General features: G+C 43.1%; 2 protein-coding genes across 2 annotated transcripts in view; one reads left to right on the top strand and one right to left on the bottom strand.

The window, feature by feature from the left end:
• The window catches only part of CATSPERE (catsper channel auxiliary subunit epsilon), an 89,923-nt gene extending 89,668 nt beyond the window's left edge, over positions 1–255 (bottom strand). The window contains exon 1 of the mRNA XM_065589979.1: positions 209–255. Within this exon, the coding sequence (XP_065446051.1) occupies positions 209–255 (47 nt within the window). The remainder of the gene's footprint in view (positions 1–208) is intronic.
• Positions 256–613: 358 nt separating this feature from the next.
• Positions 614–21,327, top strand: part of ADSS2 (adenylosuccinate synthase 2) — a 60,898-nt gene continuing 40,184 nt past the window's right edge. The window contains exon 1 of the mRNA XM_065589161.1: positions 614–1,474. Within this exon, the coding sequence (XP_065445233.1) occupies positions 707–1,474 (768 nt within the window). The 5' untranslated portion in view covers positions 614–706. The remainder of the gene's footprint in view (positions 1,475–21,327) is intronic.

Genomic DNA, 21,327 nt, shown 5'->3' with positions numbered 1-21,327 from the left:
TGCCAGCTATTCTGGTAGCCCTGGGGCTGGCTGCTGGCCAGCTATTCTTGGGGCCACTGTTCTGGAAGCCTTGGGGCTGATCACCAGCCAGCTGTTGCAGCGGCCGCTGCTCTGTGGCTGGCTACCAGTCAGTTGTTCCAGTGGCTGCTGCTCCAGCAGCCCTGGGACTGAGAGCTGCTCCAGCCCTGCCCCAGAAGAAGTCACGGACATCCTGCAAAGTCCCAGAATCCATGACAGAATCGTATCCTTATTCATGGTCCTTAGTAGAGGCAGCTAGACTTTCCTATTTCCAGTGACTTTTATAGACCCTAAGGATCTTTGCAAGACAGAGCCCAGAGACCTCTAGAAGCAGCAGACAACAAGAAGCCAAGACCATGTGATCAGACAGCTCTTTGCTTGATGACAGCAAGTGCATGTGTATGCGAGCAGAGGAAATCACACCCCTAGCTCATAGTGTAGGAGAGTAGAGTGCTACACTATGCCTGTCTCAGCTGCTTGGCATGGGTCAGCACGCGTTGGCAGCTGTCACCCCGTGGGCTGCGTGGCTGGGGCCAGGGCCTGTGGGCAGCTGTCACCCCATGGCTCCTCCCCCACTCAGATTGGGGGGTGGGGACACGACGACGAGCTGGGGACCCTGACAGGTGCAGCCCTCTCCGGTCTCACATCTCATTCTGTTCCCATCCATTTTCCTGCCTCCCACCTCCATATGCCGCAGCATCCACACAGCCACAACAGCAGCACCAGGCCTCGAGCGCCCCATAGCAGTTCCGGAGCTCGCGCCATGGGCCTGCCTAATAACGGCCCCAATAAACCGCCGCCCATACGATCACGTGACACAGGACCCGCAGCGGGGCTCAACAGAAACGGCCTGGCACCTCCTTCCCGGTTCGCCAATACGGCCTCTGGAAGCCGCGTCCCCTCTAGCACACAGGGTCCCGCCTTCTGGTTCAGCCCCAGGCAGCAACAAGGCTTGTTCTGCCGCTTTCACAGGTGCGGCCCACAGGGACTACTCGTCCCATCAAGCATCGCGCAAATTCCGTGCGGCGCACTGCGGGGAACGGTCGTGCTGCATGCCGGGAAGTGTAGTTCCTGCCGTGAGGAGTCTACGCAGATAAGAGGGCGGGGCTCCACGCCGGGCAAGGAGGGGGAGTCAGGGGTCGCCAGTGGATGCGGCGGCCGCAGTTGCGGTATTTCTCGGCGTGGAGGAGGCGGGGTCAGGGGAGGAGGCGGCGTTGAGCGCGTTCCTGTGCCGCCTCATGTGTACCCTGCCCGGGGAGCAGGAAAGGAGCCTCCGGCGGCGGCAACCATGTCTGAGAATGGCGCCTCTGCTCCCCACGTCCCCAACGGCGAGTGCGCCCCGCGGTCGCCCGGCAACAAGGTGACCGTGGTGCTGGGGGCCCAGTGGGGCGACGAGGGCAAGGGCAAGCTGGTGGATCTGCTGGCGCAGGACGCGGACATCGTCTGCAGGTGCCAGGTGAGGAACGGCGCCGGGCTCACCTGGGGGGCGGAAGGGCGGCCTGGCGCGGCGGCGCCGCCGCCTCCTCCTCTTGCCACCCAAGATGTCACCTTGAGCCCGGGTCCCCCTCGCCGCCGCCGAGAGGGACTGGGGCTGCCCCGCACTCGGTCCTGCCCCCGGGGGCCGCTCCCCAGCATCCCGCGCTCCTTGGCGGCCCGCTCCCTGCCTCGTGTGTCCCGCCCGGTTGCTAGCTCTCCCGCCGGCCCTTGTACTTCCCTAGCGCCGGGTTACCCGCCTCTGCCCTATTGTTAGCGCGGGCCCCCGGCTTTCCTCATGCACCGGAAGCGGCACACATGCTAGTCTGAGCCCCGGCAACGCCTCCAGCCTAAATTCAGGGAAGCGAGCAGGCGGGCAGTTCCTGGGTGCTGCGCGCTCCGGGCCCCGCTGTGTGCGCTCGGGGTTCCGCCGCGCAGCCCTCGCTTCATCCATCACTGCTGCTTCCTCGTTTGCTGGGCGGGAGTCTGAGGCAGCACACCCCTGTTGGCCAGGCCAGGATCATCTCTGGACGAGAAAGGCTTTACAATTCTAATTCTCCCTTTGTGCACTATTTGCTTAGGGGGAGGAGGAAGGTGCCTTCTTAGTAGCACAAGGTTGATGTGCAGGGTGTCAAGGAGAGAGGAACATGCTTGGAATCTGTTTTCACGCTGTAACTCTTTGCTATTTTTTGCATATGAGGTGCTTGAAGATGAAAAGTTTGGAATATTTCCAAGAGCAACTTTACTGAGAGTGGAATGATAATTGGTTAATTGCAATGCAATTAACATCTAGAATTCTCATCATACCTCCCTGCAGGCCTAAATTTAGTATGAACACGTTCTACTCCATTTGTTCCTAGACCAGGTATTGGAAATTAGGAGCCATACAATGTGTGGGTTAGTATGTATTCTCTCTGATCTGCTGATAATCAGCTTGAAACAGGTTCATTCTGTAAATCAATTACAGATGCCCTTGAAAGTTGACAGTTTCCATGATATTGCCATTACAGGATGCTATTTTGTCTATTTTTTCCTCCCATTTTCCTGCCATACGAGCAAAAGGAAAACTGGTAGTGAAAAGGGAAAGAATAAGATTGACAGCATCTTGCATACAGTCAGTCAACTGCCCCAACTAAAACTGGAAAGAAAAAGCTGAGCATTTTTTCTTAAATCTTTCAGTTATAGCAGTTCTGTCTATAGAATTTTAGACACAAAAAACCACCACCACTTTTAGGTTAAGATGACTTACCTTAAAAAAACAAACAAACTTTTGAGTAGGTTAGGACCAACGTTCAGTCTTTACATATGTTTTATATGACAGTGTTTGAATAGCAGTGTTGTCAAACTTATTTTGGTAAATGAAAATATCTTTTGATGTTGCAAATGCTGCAACATTGTCCTAATTGCTGAGAACCATGGTGAAAACTGATCAACCTGTTATTGTCCAAACAAAACTTATCACATATGCTAATTAGAATTTCAAAACTTGTAGTACAAGTTATCCTTGGGGTGTTTTTTATTGTTTCTCTTAGAAGTTTGTGTATTCCTTCAAGTGAGCTGGCAATGGACAGGTTAGGGGTGGGAAAGAAAAGGAAGTTATCCTTCAGTCTTATTTTTTGCTGACCATCTGTTAGCAAAATCAATAGGAATGTAAAAAATGGTTTTGGCAACCCCCAGGAGGGTGGAGGTATGACATTCTTTTAAAGCCAATTCCATTAAATAAAGTAAGATACTTTTGCCTACAACAAATTTACATTTGTCACCTCTGGCTGACATCAGCTATTCAGTTTCCATGTCCACCTTTATACCCCATCCACATTAGGAATTAAACTTTTAGTACCATTTATTTTAGGCTTCATCTACACAGGACTGTAAACTTAACACAGCTGTTAAAACTTAACCACCTCTAACTTGGGTATGGCAAGCCATTTTCTAACACTATGTAGGATGGTATAAGCCATGGTCTAGGCCAGTGGTCTTCAAACTTTTTTGATCACACACCCCTATCAGTAAAAAAAATGTTGAGCACGCATCCCCGCCACGCTGGCCCTACCATTTTTGCAACCTCAAGCAAAAAAAACCAAAAACCAAAAAAACAACTCAGACTCCTGCTCTGGCAGTGCTCCTCCTGCCGTGCCCCCCGAAGGATCCTCTTGCACACCCCACTTTGGAGACCTCTGGTCTAGGCATGTGTGGCCCTCCCTCACTGTCAGCCTGTGAGAGAGGCCACACCCCTGGAATAACAGTGTAAAATAAGGGAAGTTAACAGTCTCAGGGCTCAATCCCTCTGGCAGGGTAGAGCAGTGCGTGGTCCAGGGACCCAAGCCTTTGGGCAGGACATAACACCAAACAGTCTAAAGCCCAACCCCCAGGCAGGGTAGACCCAGATATAGTCTGGGAACCCAGGCCCTCAGACAGGGCAGGGTACCAAGCACAGTCTAAGGCCCCAAACCTAAGGCAGGGCAGAGTGGTGAATAATCCAGGGACCCTGGCCCACAAGCCGGGCGAGGTACCAACAGTCTAGAGCTTCAGACTGGGGCAAGCATCCAACACACTGTAGGGGGGCTGAGGCCAGGACAAGCACCCAACAGTCTAGGATCCTAGCTCACCAGACAGACTCCCGGAGGCCTCCTGGCCAAAGGTGGGGAGGCTGCCACACCACAGGCTCACCTGACTCCACCATATCCCAGCCCAGGGTCCTAACAGTGGCAGAGTGGTCTGCCACTGGGTCAGCAGGGATCCAGCTGCAGCACACTAAACCAGACTCAGGCAGCAAGCCAGCCAGAGTGTAGTCAGATGTCCTTGGGCCACTACCCTCAGGGTGCACACCTGGATCTCTGGGTTGTCCTCCATCACCCCTGGGTACCCTGCAACAATAATCCCAGTCACTCCTCAGCATCAGCCACATCTGGTAGTTCAGACAAGTCTTCAGGACAGCAGAAGACTTAAGCAGGTTTTAGCTCCAATAGAAGCATCTGCCTCTTGCAGTGGTTTTTCCCTAAGTGAGCTATAGAACCCATCTTTTATACTTCCTGTTCCTGTCCCGCCCATCTGCTTCCTGCATGGTGGGTGTGGCTTTCCTGATTCCGCCCACTAGGGGGCATGTGACCCTTGCTGTCAATCTCTGAGGGAGGTCACGCCTCTTTTCTACACATGATATATTGCATAAAATATTAAACTGTTTATAAACCATTGTCTAGAGCAGTGGTTCTTAACCTTTACTGCAGCCTGCACCCCTTTGGTTCTCAAAATATGTTCTCACACCCCTTATCAAAAATCATTGAAGTAGGTCAGTTCTTTAAACCTAGATATATCATAACTCTATATATCTGCGCATGCGTCAAGAAATACCCCACAACTTTGTGGTACACTGTATTTTGTAGTGAGATAATTTCACTACAATTAGCTTAAAAACTTGAAAATACATTTTTTGTTTGTATATGACAGTAATCATTAAAAAATGTATAATGTTAATAAATACATAGGTTTGATTAAACAAAGTAGTTGTACTTACGTGCCTGTGCTTAATTTGTGTTTTCGATGATTTACCTTCTAAAAAAATCTAGCATGTCTCACACCCCCAGAAAGGGCATCTCGCACCCCTAGGGGGTACATGCACCCCAGGATAAGAACCACTGGTATAGAGGGTTTGTAAAGCTGCTATGACTGATTGAAAGTGGCCAAGTAAACCATGTATTATTATTTGTGTAGCAGTAGTGCCTAGGATCTCCGGTCATTGACTTTAAGGCCAGAAGGGTCTGTTGGGATCATCTAGTCTGACCTCCTGCACATTGCAGGCCACAGAACCTCAGCCACTCATGCATGGACCAGGATCTCGTTGTATTAAGCAGTGTACAAACAGAACAAAAAGGTGGTCCAAAGAGTTCATAATCTAATATAAAGTAGCATAAAATCAGGTCTCTTAATATGGCTTAATTCTTACAGAGGACCCATTGACAAGACATTGCAAAAACTATAGGTCAGAACCTAATGAGCTTTTGATGCTTTGTGGTATGTCCACCATGTGTCCCAGGTGCTCTGCAATGATATGTATACCAATTGGTTATGCCATTTGGGATGAGATCTTTAGCTCAGATACAGTTGAACTAGAGCAGTTTTACTACGGTAGTTTCTAACCAGTATGACAGGAAAGAAGCAATAATATAGCTACACCAATTCAGCCTATCCTCTATACTGGGGTATCTCAACCTGTGGCTTGGGACCCAAAATTGAGTCGCCAGAATGTTCCCCAGTCGGGAGTGGGGCCAAACCTGAGTGCCACTGCAACCCCAGTGGTTGAAACATCCAGAGCTGAGAGCCACGCCCAGCCAGCCCCACAGTGCAGGAGCTGCAGGAGCCACCACTGTGGGGTGACTGCCCTGGCCTGGCCTGCTAGGTAACTACTGCTGCATGCAGTATACTGGAACTGTATTTCCGCCTTCATTGGAAAAATTATATAGCTCCATAAAAGTGACTGCATGCTCATATACCTTCTTTTCTTTTTCTCATTGTAAAATATTTGATGTGACCAAAGTAATAACTTTGTAAATGCATCAGAGGCACCTGACCTTTATGGCTTCACTAGCAGAGGTATCTGCCCAAGAAACTTGGTTTATTTAGCCTATTCAGATTATTGTGATATCTAGGTCATAAATCAAATCTGATACCTCATTCAAATTAAGGAAAACCTCTTTCTAGTTACATGGCATGATGTTCCTCTTGGAGGTGTTCAACTCGTACATTCAGAATGTATGAAGCATATAAGGTTATAAATACAAATCTGTGGTTGAAATCTGAAGCAGGAACTTTTTTATGTTGATCTGCCAATCTATAACTAAATAATATAATAAATACAAATAGTATATTACAGAGAGAATTACACCTTAATCTATCAGTCTTACCAGATGTCATCACCTAACTTTCTTCAGAGACAACAAAACAGGTTGACAAAGGAGAACACAGTTATGATTCAAAATTCAGGTTTGAGTGAACTTTGCAAAAGAGCTCCTCCTCCATCCTTGGATTTTAAGTTTTCTCTCATGCCAGTAATTCTCATTTCCCCTCCCTTCTAAAGCTATGTATATCTTAGCATGGAAAAAAAAGATTAAAGACAAGTTTCCATGGTACTTTTAATTGTTGTTGCACCTTAATTTTAGACAAATCAGGAAATTGTGAATACAGGAGACTCTTAAACGACTTCATGGTTTTTCTAAACTTCACTGAACACTAGTTTTGAGTGTTCACATGATAAAGAGCTATTACGTTTGATATTGGAACCTCGGCAGTTACCTCCTGATTTGAACATCTATTGGGAATCTTGAAATATTTTGAGAAGGATTAAATTTGTTTTTAAAATAGATTCATGTATGATTCCCAAGCTACCATAAGATAAAGACCTTCTATTCCTTCATCTAAATGTACAATAATATTTATGAGAATTGTCTAAAATTTCTATTTTAGTACACCTCTACCCAGGTATAACGTGACCCGATATAACATGAATTCGGATATAATGCAGTAAAGCAGGGCTCCAGGGGGGCAGCACTGTGCATTCTGGCAGATCAAAGCAAGTTTGATATAACGTAGTTTCACCTATAACACGGTAAGATTTTTTGGCTCTCAAGGACCGCTTTATATCGGGATAGAGGTGTATACTTTATGGCATTATCTTTAATCAGTGATTGCTTTAGAAATTCCTATTTCCATTTTAATGTTCTGGAAACTTTTAGAACACAGCATAAGAAAATAGCTTTATGGATTTTATTGCATTCTCTCTGACTATTAATAAGCTCAAAAATTATCTTTTATACAGTGCACCAAGTTTTACAGAAGGAAGGCTAGTCTTTTTCCTTTTCCTTTAAAAAAAAAAAAAAAAACAAAAAAAACCTCAAGTATCCTTAAAGAACATATTAGCAAACACATTCTAAAAGTTCTAGCATAGACAAAGCAATTTGTACTTCAGCGTGTGCTAGCTGGTCAAATTGGAAATGAGGAAACCTAGATTTCAACTTGACAAGCTAGTATGTGCTCAAGGCTGCTTGTCTTGTCTAGCCTACACTAGGATGTTAGAATGTGCTAGCTAGCATGTTCTTCTGATGACACGCCTTTAAATTCTAGTAAGGCAGTTAGCCTGGGCTAAATGTGACCTCTCTTCCCTAACATAGGCATAAGTTAACACCTTTCACTTTCATTTTATCTGGTTGAGGTCCACTTCTTTTTGTAATCTAGATAATCTCTTAAGTGAAATATTTATTTCCAAGAAAAGAGGAGACTACAAAGTACTTGACTGAGCAGGATGGAGTGACTAGTCGGCTATTGGGCTAGAACTGAAACACTTTCTTGATAGGTTGAACACCTATCAAACACTTCCATCAAAAAGTCAGTGGCTATAAAGGAGAAACTGGGGGGTAGATGGCTATGCCTTTCAAATTTGCACATGGAGTTTCACAGTTGATTTGAATAATAATAGTAATTGCTGTATCTGTGTCCCATTCCAGTGACATCTAATACATTGCCACTATATATTCTCACAGACCTTGTGTACAGTAGTCCTGTCCCCTAAAACTTTCTACCATTGCTATCACCATTGATGTGTTCTCTATGGTAGCAATATTGAGAGCACTAGTATAGACAAGGGTTCAGAGTTTTAACCTTGTGCTCCTTCGTTTTGTTCAGAGTAGGTTTGGATGTCACGGTGGTTAAAATGTGGGCACTTTCTCCACACTAAACTAGCATTGGGTCATTTTGGAAATAGTATGATTTGTTTTATATTGTGTGGGTTCTATATTGTGTGGGCTGTTTTTGTTTTTATTCTTTGCGTATATTATATGTTTTGCATTTTTGGTGAGTTCTTTTCTTGCCATTGACTCTTGAGCAGGTTAGAAGACGATCATCTTGTCCGGCATACATAATTGAACAGCTTAACTACCGTACTAGAGCTGACTATCTGCCAGGGTAGTATCCAGCCATAGCTTTTGTTTGGCTTGTCATGAGAAGACAAAAAGCCACATGTGCATTTGGCTGTGGTGATGTTTATTGTAAACATGGGAACAAGGACATTCGTCCAGATCCTAGCTGGTGGTGGTCATACCTTTTAAAAGTAGGACTACTGATATCCCTTCATCCTAGCTGGTGTAACGGCAAATGGCACCTTGGGCACTTCTTATAGCACTGTCTTTGTAATCTTATTAAACTATTCACCTTTACAGTAACTTGAGAGAGTAGATACACCAGTTTGATTAAATTGCATATTTAAAGAGACATTTCCTTTTTATCACTTTCTTTAAATTAGCTGCCTTTTAATTTGAATGAATGTTTCATTGTTTTTCTAGTATGGGGCAAAGTAAATAGCAGTCCTTAAAAGGATCCTCTTTTCCAAGCCATAATCCCATTTTTTTAAGGGATACTTTTAGATTAAAGCATAAACTGATTTTTTTTTTTTTAAACTGTATAAAATTATTTTTATATTTTTTTTCCAACTGAAATACTTTTTTAAAACAAATTTCACTGCACATGACACACCAAACACTGTATTGCAGCATATGTGAAGTTGAATAAACTAGGGCTGTGAAAAAAATTAAACCCCGAAACAAACAAAACTCCCTCACCTCAGTGGGGGCTTTATCAAATTTTTTTCACTCATTGAACCTCCATAACACTGATTCATAGAAATGTAGTATGGGAAGGGACCTTGAGGTCCTCTTGCCCACTTCCCCCTCCTTCCTGTCCCCCCAGGGCAGGGTTAAGGTACCTCCTAGATTATCTCTGATAGATTTTTGTCTAATTTATTAAAAAAACTGGAATCCTGATGATAACCTCCCCAGGAACCTGTTCAAGTGCTTAACTATCATTAGAAAGATTTTTGTAAGATCCAACCTTAATCTCCCTTGCTGCAAGTTAAGCCAGGTATGAATTGACCTACCCCCATAGATGTGGATAATAATTGATCAGTCGTCTTTATAACAATCTTTTAAATATTAGAAGACTGTTTATAATATCCCACCTCAGGCTTCTCTTCTCTAAACTAAACATGCCCAATACTTTCAACCTTTCTTCACAGGTCAGGTTTTCTAAACCTTTTATCATTTTTGTTGCTCACCTCTGGGCACTCTCCAATTTGTTCACATCTTTCTTAAAGTGTGGTGCCCAGAGTACTCCAGCTGAGGCCTCTCCAGTGCTGAGTAGAGTGGAACAACTATCTCCCAGCTCCCACGATTACTTATGACAGTCCTGTTTAAAACAGAATGACATTTGCCTTTTTCTCAATAGCATCACATTGACATGTATTCACTTTATGATCCATATCCTTTTCTGTAGTTCTGCTGCCTAGCCAATTATTTCACATTTTTGTATTTGTGCATTTATTTTTTCCCCTTCCTAAGTGAGTATTTACATGAACATAAGAGTTTTTTTTCATAATAGAAAAATTAAGCTGTAATTTCAGTCTGTGAATGAAAACTTTACTCTGGAAAGGTAAAAAGTAAAAGATGAAAACTGGATTTTATTTTATTTTGAAAACAATAAGACATTTATAAATCTTTCTAGTACTTGGGGGCAGGGGAATGGATGGACTCATGGATTGAAGACAGCAGCATTGGTAGTGGGTGGAATAAACTGTCACTGGAAGTTGAAAAGAGGGAGGAAGTAAAGGGAGCTGTAAGCTGTTATGGGGGTTGGTTTGCTAAAACTTCTGGAAGGTTGGCAGGGCATCAGATGTAGTTTCTTATAAACCTGGCTAGCTCATCTTATTTTTCAGACTTCAAAGTTGCATTTATTGGAGTCGCCTTCTGTCTTTTAATAAAATGAAAGACACTGATGGATTCTGCAAATGGGTGAATACTTTTTAGTAGCTACCAAACATTGTGTGAATTTATCTAGTTCAGTATGCTCAGTGTTGGAGAAAGTGATAGACAAGCAATTGAATAGACTGAAATAATGAAAACAATTCTTTGTCTTGTTAACTAATAAGGACATGCACTCATCTTAAGTGCAGAAAACAATTTCTCTTAGATTCTTTAAGATCAGATGTGCTGTTAAGTGAAACTATTTAAGTTGAACAGAACATTTAGGCTGGATCCTGTATTGAGACACTTTCAGTGGCATTAAAACATAGCTACAAGTCCATTTTCCAAACCTCCAGCAACAATTTAACATCAAATTAATTTAGATGCGTCTTAGGGAGCTCCCTCACCCCCAAATGGTGAAGATCAACCTGATTATTGGGTGAAAACAAATGGAAACTGACTTAAATATGAACTGCAATCTTCTTTTATTGCAAGGGTGCCCAATCTATGGCCTGCAGGCTGTACACGCCTCCCTCCCCCCCCCCCCCCCCGACCCCCCTCGAGCATTTCATAAGGCCCATGGGGCCTGTGTCAACACAATATACTAACAGCTGATTCATTAGCGTTTTATTGTCATGTTTACATAATTGTGTAAATAGGTTATTTCTATGAACAGTATTGTCTGTCTAAATACATACAAAACAAGCTGAACTTAAACTATAAATTAATTAAGGGGACTTTAAATCTTTTAAAAATATGTAGAATCTGTTTGGCTCACACAAGGTTGTGCTTAGGTTTTTGTGGCCCTCTTGTGTAATAAGCTTGGGCACCATTGTTTTATACTAACACTGAAGGCAATAATGTATAATGAAATGAAGAAATTTAAAGAAATAATTTCATCCTCTGGGCAGATTTCAGTTGGAATGGCCTCTTCAATATGCTGACAAAGGAGATATAAAGGAAAAAGATGAATCAAGAGGTAAAAGAATAAACACTGACATTAATGTTAGATGTCTGGTAGTCCATGAGAAATGACCCAATAATGGCTACAAGCAAATACAAGGGGAAATGAATTCCCATTTAATACAGTTCTGTTTCCTTTTAGACATAATGTGTCACACTTTTCTTTGGACACAAAGGAATTTGAACATCTTTCATTGACTTCATTTGATAGTGAAGGTGCTCAGCATATTGTAGGTCAGAGTGGAGGCCTCGAAACAACTGTTATATATTTACTTTTATCTTGATTGTGAAGAAGAGAGAACATTAACCTGTACTTCTTAAAACAGAGATGGAATGTTGGACTTCATTGGAATCTTTCTGCTGGTAAATCTTCAACCTGCCATTTCAACTCTTGGGGTCTAGAAGTATCCTCTGTTAAATAAGGAAATGTATGGTATTTCCATCCATATATTATGACTTCTTTGTTGTTTTAGTCTCGCATCATCTGGCAAACTATACCAGAAGTCTTTTATTTCTAATCCTGTTTTTTTTTTAAATAAACATTAAGAAAAAAATTAATCCCTACTAATTTGTCTGCTTTAAACCAGTTGTTAGCTCTCTGCAGCAGCTACTGTATTGTTTGTACAGTGCCTAGCACGATGGGATCTTAATCCCTGACTGGGACCTTTGCATGCTACCACGATAAACAATGCATAATAAAGTGAGGAATTTCAGTCTTATAGCTGACATCTAAGCTTTGTACAATGTACACAACACAATGTAAAATCACCTAATATTTGGAGACCTAAAATACCTACAAATAACTGGACAGGTTTTTGGCCTTTATCTCTGAATTTCCTGCCTATTTTGCTTAAGCTTTACACTTCAGTACAACTTTTATGTTTTTAAAAACCTCACTCTTAGTCTTGCTGTGCTGACTTTTAAAATGCTATGTACTGCAGTAGTGCATTAGTTACAGTCCATATTAAGGTATGCCCACAGAACACTCTTGTTCTAGTACTGTTCTCTGTCGTAAATGCAAGTTGTACGTTAATATCTATTGTGTGTCACACATCTACAGAACTTGGGTAAGAGTTCATCTTACAAATAGTTCACCTGATTTCATTGTATATTTGACACTAGCTAAACCATACTAGGAGCCATAACTTTACCCACATTTAGCCTTCATATCTTGGGTTTTAATGCACTAATACACAAGTCACTATCACTAAAATATGTTTATGGGATGGAAGTGTTTTTGGGTAAAGTTGATTTAGCATGAAATTATGTTCTCAGCTGTCATTAGCTTATAAAATGCAAAGATGTATGCAAGAGTTACTTCAAGTTGATTGGGTGATCTTAACTGTGCTTTAGAGTATGCAGATGTTTTGGTTGGGAGTTGAAAAGTTGAGCTTTAACTTTAAATTTCAAGGCTAACTGGTAAATTATGATCCTAAGTTTGTTTGTTTGGTTTGTTTGTTTTTTGTTTTATTGCAGTGAAATATTCTTTCAACCACATGAGGACTAGTGCATTGGCCCGAGGGCCGCATCACTGACACACCCCCTCACTGCCCCCGGCCCTGCCCCCACTCCACCCCTTCCATGAGACCCCCCCCCCTGCCCCGTCTCTTCTCCATCTCCTCCCCTGAGTGCGCGGCTCCTTGCTCCTCCCCCCTGGAAAGTACTAAGTGCCACCAACAGTAATGCACCTCACTCAAAGGACAAAACATGCACTTAGTTAGATTTACTTCTGTTAAAGGCCCCTCCCCCCCCCCCCCCCCCCACTGCACTGGGCTGCACCACCACTCCACTCCTGCTCTGCCTCTTCCGCGGTGGCAGGTTTGTAGAAATTTTGGTGGTGCCCAGAACCTCCTCCCCCCCCCCCCCCAAACTCCACCTCCACCTGCCTAAGGCTCTGGGAGGGAGTTTGGGTGGGGGAGGGAGTCTGGGGTGCAGGCTCTGGGATGGAGATTGGGTGCAGGCTCTGGGCTGGGCAGGGGGTGGGGGTGCAGGCTCTGGGATGGAGTTTGGGGATAGGAGGGGGTGCAGGGGTGAGGGCTGTGGGGCTGGGGATGACCGGCTTAGGGCATTGGAGAGGCTCAGAACTAGGGCAGAAGGGAACGCAAAGGACAGCCTGCCCTGGTTATAGTGGAGGGGGGCACTAGGACGCTGCGGCAGCAGGTGATGCCGGAAGCCAGCAGAGCGGAGTGGAGTCAGCATGAGCTGCAGGCTCAGGGTGGTGAGGGGGCAGCAAGTGAGCCCGGGGGACACTCGGGGGAGACGCGTAGGGGTGGCAGGCGGGACCGGGGGAGAGACCCGGCCCCAAACACTGGGGAGCAGGGAGCTTAGCTGCCACATAAAATAACTCGGGGAGGCGGGGTGGGGCGCTGGGACCGGCGGGCCGCGTGTTTGAGACCCCTGATTTAATGCTCTGTGATGTGCTACATGGGTTTGTGTGTTGCAACACAGCTTCTCAAAGTCTAGCGTCATGGTAGAAATTGCACATCTAATCTCTGATGTGACATCAACAGTAGATCAATATCAAGACTCAGTGGACACAAGTGTGCTGAATTCAGCTTCACACAAATATTTGCTTGCAAATGGCACCATCAGTTTCAAGGTATGTGTTGAGAATTCAGGATATTCATTGTTGACAGTGAACCAGAACTCAGAGAGAGAATATTGGGCATATGTTCCTTGCAAGAATCGATCTCAGGAACTTTCGATAAGCTGTTCAATTTCAGCTGCTGGCAAATCCATGACACCAGGTTTGCTTTGAAAGGGGTTTCACACCTAGTCATACTTTGTCATGTCAAAGTTGGAGAAAAAGGATGCAAATTGTTATTCTAGGTGGCTGAGATGCTCAGCCATCACCTGTGTGGGAGGCTGAATAATTTCTTTATCTGCCAGGAACTTGTAAGGCTGCAGGAAGGATTCATCGTTTCTCTTCAATAGATTATACTTTCAGAAAACAATTTTCTTCATGAATTCTGTGATTTGATCACTCAGCTGAAGTATATGTGTGTCCTTTCCTTGTGGACCTGTATTCAGTTCATTCAATTTCCCAAATATGTCTGACATAGACAAGAAGGCACATCTTTGTTTGGTCATATAGAAAATTAATTAATTCACTCTTTTTGCAGTCCATTGCATAGGCACTCAGCTCCTCAGTTCAAAAAATCGTCGCAGTACTTTTCCTCTTGAGTCAACAAGCTTCAGTATGGAACAAGAAGATGACATGATCAACACCGCCCTTCCCCCCAATCTTCTGTTTTGCAAATAGATGTGCCTGAAAAAGCTGAGTCTTGATGTAGTTCATAATAGACAAGACCTGCTGACCTAGCTCTGGACTCTGATCTTTACATGACAGTTATTCTCTCTGAATCATGCAGAGCATCCACATAGCAGACAGTGCAACTTTCTTTACCAAGGCATTTGGACCTGCTTGTGGCCTACCATAGATGGAGCTCCCATCTATGCAAAAGCCCACTGTGTGATCATGTGGGATATTTTTGTCTTGCATGTAGCACATCGAACATTCCTTGTGATGTCTCACGTTCAGGAAGAGGGAGACAGAACAGATTATCTTTGAGAACTGCATCCTCCCATGTGTATTTCACAAAAACCAAGAAATATGCATCATGACCCTCAATGGTCACATCAGCTTGAAAAGCAAAAAGCGTCTTTTTTTTTTTTTTCTTCCCCCTCCCCCAGATGCTCCACCAGTGTTTTTCTGATCTGCTCCAATTGTCTCCATCCTTCACTGTGTTGATGGAGAGTGGTACAGCTTTGTTTGTTTGCCTTGTTTTCCCTTATGTTATCTTCACCATATCAATTGCAGGTGGCAAAATCAAAGACTCTCCAATTTGGTGAGGCTTCTTGGCCTATGCAGTACAGTAACTCAGCTCAAATGAGGCCTTTTGAGTGTGGTCAGATGGTTATGGCTCTTCTTTCTGGCGCTGGAAAATGACCTTGTTTTTTCTCTTTTCCTTGTGAAAAGTTTCCAAGAGCTTATTAGTCTTCATGCTTTCGCTAGATAACTGTATGTGCCATAGCAAGCATTTTAGCCTTTCTTCATTCTTGACAAAAACACCAGTGAAGCCATACTCAAAGAAAGCCTCAGCATATTTGTGAATATGTTTCTTGCACTCTTGTTTTTCATTCATAACTGCATTGCTAGCCTCACTGCTGGAGGTTGAAGCAGATACACTGCATAAAAATGAGTTCATTGTGCCTCTTATTACAGATTCACTAAGCAAATAAGGCTGGGACTTAGGAACACCCTGTCTGGTTATATTAGGGCAGCACAGAGACAATGACTCATAATAATTCTTTATCGAATGCCAAAAAAGAAGATGCAGGCCCTGCCTTAAGGAGCTTACAAGCCATTGCAGATTCCCATCTCAGAAAAGGCTAGCACAAGCTCCTACGAGCTCAAGCAGAAAGGATGTTCTGATAAGGCTGCTGCCCATAGATAAATCTTCTGGATTCAAGTTTCTTAGCTGGATGGTTGCACAACCGGATGGTGCAAATGGCAAAATGGCATTTGCACTGCCACCTCTGCACAGACAATGTGTCCAGATCTGCTCCACAAATGCTACACCAGGAAGCCACCATTTTGCTAAATGGCAGCCTCCACAAAATGTGACCTCTCACACATGGTACCTGTGTCTAGGTCACACCATGCCAGGAGGCCTCCATTTTGATATACAAAATGGTGGCCTCTGCACAGCATGACCTCAAACACACCACATGCGTGAGGTCACGCTGTGCAGAGGCTTCCATTTTGTAGATCAAAATGGAGGCCTCCTGGCACAGTGTCTATGGAGACGATCCAGACACATTCGGGGAGAAACTGTGTTGTCTCGCGGGCCAAATCTGGCCTGTTGGACCCATGAGCCAATTTTTTTTTAATATGTGGAAACTATATGCAGTAAAAGCTGTGTTATACAGCCCTATAGCTCTATAAACCAGCATTTCTGATTTTCATAGAAAGTCTGGTTGGCACGGGGCTCACAGGCTCCCTACCTGATTCAGTGTGGATCCCCGGAATCAGCGACATGTCCCTGCTACTCCTAGGCGGAGGAACTGCCATAAGGGGTTTGGAGTGCGGGAGGGGGGTGTGGGGATGGAAGGGGATGCGGGGTGCAGGTTCTGGGAGAGAGTTTGGGTGCCAGAGGGGGATCAGGGCAGGAGGTTGGGGGGTAGGAGGGGAGCTCAGGATGCTGGATCTGGGGGGTGTCCACCTCATGCAGCTCCCACAAACGGTGATTTGTCCCTGCTGTTCCTAGGCCGAGGTGCGGCTAGGTGGCTCTGTGTGCTGCCTCTGCCCGCAGGCGCCGCCTCCACAGCTCCCATTGGCCAACTCCACCCCCCAGCCCTGCACCCCCTCCTGCATCCAAACTCCCTCCCTTCTAGTTAACGAGATTTCTTTCAGTTACTGGCACCCCCTCATTTCCCCAACTTGCCGGATTAAAAAAGCTTTTACTGTATGCTGAAATCTCTGGCATTGTAAAGAAGCTGCCCCAAGCATCTTTTGTAAGGATAAACAAAAGTTTCTCACTTGGTTTAGACCAGTGTTTGATAGTGTTTTTCCAAAGTGTTTCTACACCTAATACACAGCTAGATTTAAGATAGCGCCATAAAGTGAAGTCATCACCAAATTTACTTTTATTAAAAAAACAAACCAAAAACACTACTTTAACAATCATTAATGAATTTCAAATTTGTACAACTCTTCAAGTACAGCAAAATCTAAAGAAGGTTTTGTACAACTGCTTGGTTCTACTTTCCCAGCAAAGTGTAAGAAACCATCTGAATCCTGTGCTGTTGCTAATGTCTTAGGCATTTCTTGTTTCTACATTCAAAGGAAGTTTTATAATGGCCCAATGAAATTAAGGGGAAAAAAGATCAGACTTTTATAGTAGAAATTCAATGACCTCTCCGTCAGATAGGCAGCTATGACCGCTATGATTTTTAAGAACACCTGTAGGGCAGAAGACAGGTCAAAGGGTAGGACCCAGTACTGGTAATGATTGTGATTGAATGTGATACGAAGAAATCTTTTTGTGAGATGGATAAAATACTACATGGAAGTAGGCATTTTTGAGGTTGAGGATCACAAACCAGTCCTCAGATTCCAGGGAGGGGATTATAGCTGCTAGGCACGTCATCCTGAATTTCAGATGTCTGACATGCCTGTTCTGTCTGAGATCCAGCATTGGCCTCCAATCCCTGTTTTTCTTGAGTATAAGAAAATATGTTGAGTTGAAACTTTTCCCTGGTGTGGAAGTGGAACTGTTTCTGTGGCCACTAGACTTAGGAGCAATAAGATCCCCTGTGTCAGCAAATAATCGTGAGATAAGTTCCTGAAGAGAGACAGGGAAGGGTGATGGGAGGGTAGGATGGAGGTAAATCGGATAGATAATGTGATGTAGATGGCCTCCAATACTCATCTGTCCGATGTTACAGCCTCCCATGGAATAAAGAGAGAGGGGCCCAAACCAAAGAAAGGGAGTTGTGTAATACAGCTGAAAAACCCTGCTTATTGGGTGTTTTGGATTCTTGACCAAACCATCAGAACTGAAATTTGGACAATATTAATGGCTGGGATGATGCCATCAAGGTAGTTGCATGCTTCTTTTTAGAAAATCTCAACCTTTTAGCCAGTGGTTCCGGTGGCCTACAGAAGATGGAAAATTGAGCAGGATGGGATCTTTGCACACATTGAGATCAGCTAAATTTTCTTATTTGCAGGTGTGTGTATCGCTAAAGAACTGAGTGTTGCCCTATAGTCCTTTTAGGATATGAAGTGAGTCTTCTGTGGAGCCTATGAAGAGCTTGTGGCCATCAAAAGGCACATCTGCCACAATCACTTGTACTCTTCACAGAAAACAAAACAACTGTGTAGCCAGGAAGTTCAACTCATTATTACTGTGGAGGAAACAGTCCTGGTTGCAGTGTCTGCTGCATGAAGCAAAATCTGCAGGGATGTCTTTGCCAAGAGCTGACTTTAAAATGGTGCTAAACTGTTCTCAGTGTTCCTGTGGCTAATGGTCAATAAAAGCATTAAACTTCTTATAGTTCAGGTAGTTTTATTTTGACATCAGCGCCTGGCAATTAGCTATCCTGAACTGTAATGTTGCTGAAGAGTAGCTTTTACAACCAGAAAGGTCCAGATGTTTCTGCCCCTCAATATATGGGGTGGCTTTTTTGGTATGTGCCCTGCCCGTTTCACTGAGTGTATCCTTGAACAGAGCATTTAGTGTCGGATGAGGAAACAAAAATTTAAAATTCCGGGTTTGGACGTAGTATTGTTTATTGGCCCACTTGCATGGGGATGGAGGAGGCATTGCTGGAGTTTGCCAGGTGGTCTTGGTTGGCTCAAGAAGGGCTTCATTAATTGACAGTGCCACCTGTATTGAAGCAGAAGTGTGCAGTATGTCCAGGAGCTTGTGATGGGATTCCTTGATTTCTTCCAGGGGAATTTGCAGGGTATCAGCAACCTGCTTCATCAGGTGCTGGATTGCTGAATGTAATCAACTACTGGTGGTGGTGGTATTACTGCCTTGTCAAGTGGTGCTGTAAGATAAGTACTTTTTTTTCCTTAATATTTTTGTAACATTCATTCTGAATTTCAGAAAATAGCTAAAGCCGCAGTTACATACTCAATTTGTTTGTATTAATAGTTCTAGAATTATTGATTTAAAAACATTTCAGGCAAGAAAGTCAGTGAAGTAATCTCTCAAACCTGTGAATAATGAGGACGAAGGCCAGCCACTTGGCACAGTTTGATTAAACATTGAAATAATTTGTGTTCAAAATAATTTACCATTCATGCCATATTAGGAACAATTTCCAGTCAATCTGAATAAATTGAAAAATTAGACCACTCTTTCAGACTTTGTCCAATCTTTCATAAGTAACACTCTCAAAAGCTGCTATTTTAATCATTTCACTGTACCATTCCTGTGTTTTGTGAAAAATAGCTCCTTCCAACACTGAGGAATCAGATCTTGGCCAATAGGAGCTGCTAGTCTAAATTGTTGTACCTTAGGGTTTGCTAATAAAAAATAAGCTCGCTGATAAAATTTGCAACATGACCATTCTATTAATTCTGGAGGGCGTGAACCTTTCAAAGTTTTCTGCTCAAAGGGTGTTCCTGTAGCATGTTTATCAAATAGCCCCCAGATGTTCAACACCTCCAACCTGCACAGCTATCTCTTATACCCCCTCTGGGCATTCTGTAAATAATTCTGTACACATTTGCCATGTAGTATATTTTTCAGAAGAGGTTCTGGGACTGTTTGTAGTAGATAAAGTAAAATTTCTACAACTGAGATATATTGGACAAGTTCGCGCTGTACGTGCTCAGAGTGGGGAGCTAGTCTAAAATCCTTATCACTATAATGCTATTTTAGCAAGAAGACCATAAAATGGGGAAAAGACTAGTTCTTTCAAAAACTTTGGATCTGCTTTTGAGGAATTTTCTGTTAGAACAGCATGATTCTGATATTGATGTTTCATAAGGAACCACTTAAAGGGGGAAATTTCTAGAAACTGAATACCACTAACTAAACTGATAGTATACTTATCATGAATACAATGGTCTCTTTCTGGCCATATTTTTGTGTTAATTTGTCTAAATATTGGTATGCCTCTTATCAGATGTTCATGTACTTAACTGCTCTACTTGTTGAATAACTTGGATATTTCAGGATTATCAGCTAGTGATCAGGGATCATACTATGTTTCATGTAGCTATCTAAGCACACTGCAGTTGTTGAGTTGAAATAACATTTTTTTAATCTTCAGTATTGACCATCCCGCAACTACAATTTCTGATTAAAGTATTGTAGATGGAGTAACTAATAATTAAGGCCTATTGACTAGTGATTACATTATGCCTATGCTTTGTGTAAAATGGAATTCCATCAACATTTTAATGACTTTAAGAATGATCTAAAAGAGTACTATGATTTGATAGCTTAAGCTATCACCTTTAGGGTAAAAAAAAAAATCACTGCAGTGTCTTAATAGTTATTTAAATATTGTTTGCCCATTAAATTCTTCAGAGCACATCACAACATTAAATCCATGTATCAAATCATATTGCCAACTGTCATAAATGATATCCAGCAGTCCACCCCAATATGAAGAAAAAACAATTCTCCCACTATATCCATCAAGTTAATTGAGCTATGTGTGTGTTTTTATGTATACATAATATGTATATATTTAGAGCTTGGGTAGCCAGGGCTTGAGAAATCCACTTGCAGGATGATTAGAAAACTTTCTTGGATGGCTGCCATCTTTTTCAGCATCTAAGCTGTTAATAACAGTTCTAGCATTTATGGTTGTAAAAGTAATTTATCAACAGAGATTAAGGTGATACGTGCTCTTCCAAACTTGACAGAGAGCTCTATTGCCTGCATTGCTGCAGGCAGCTTCCACAAGCTGCAGCAGAGTGCAAATGACCAAGATTCCTGTCGGTTTTCACTGCCATATTTCATATCCTTGTTTCCATCAGTGAAACTAACAAGGATCCTGGTTAGTTTTATTCTGGTATCACTTTTGGAAGCTATGAGCAACAGCAGAGGCAGGCATTGCAACTATTAACTCGGAAGAGAGGATTAAAGGCTGGAAGGAAGAATTCAGTCAGAAAAAATATGAATAATAATTGGGAATTGTTTAGGAACACTTTACTAGATGCTTTAAAAACCCACAATCCAAGAAGGCTGTCTTGGTTTAAAATACAAACTGACTTTGGCTTAGAGGGGAAGTGAAAGCAGCCATTTAAAAAAAATGGAAGAAAGGGGAAATTGATAGTAATGAATATAAATCAGGAGCTTGGAATTGTCAAAAACTCCTAAGGAAAACAAAGGGGCACAAGGAGAAATCAACGGCCAGCTGAATTGAGGACAATAAGGAGGGTTTGGGGTTTTTTTAAAATCTATTGGGTTCCTTTTTGTTCCCAACAGTAGTATTGGTCCATTGCTAGATGAAAATGGTAGAATTATCAATAATAAGGCAAAAACATTCAATAACTATTTCTGTTCTATATTTGGGGAAAAAACATGATGTAGCCACATCTGATGATAACACTTTCCAT

This window comes from Chrysemys picta, chromosome 3 (genome assembly GCF_011386835.1).
Source record: "Chrysemys picta bellii isolate R12L10 chromosome 3, ASM1138683v2, whole genome shotgun sequence".
Taxonomy (NCBI): Eukaryota; Metazoa; Chordata; order Testudines; family Emydidae; genus Chrysemys; species Chrysemys picta.
This window is presented reverse-complemented; position numbering and strand designations above follow the sequence as displayed.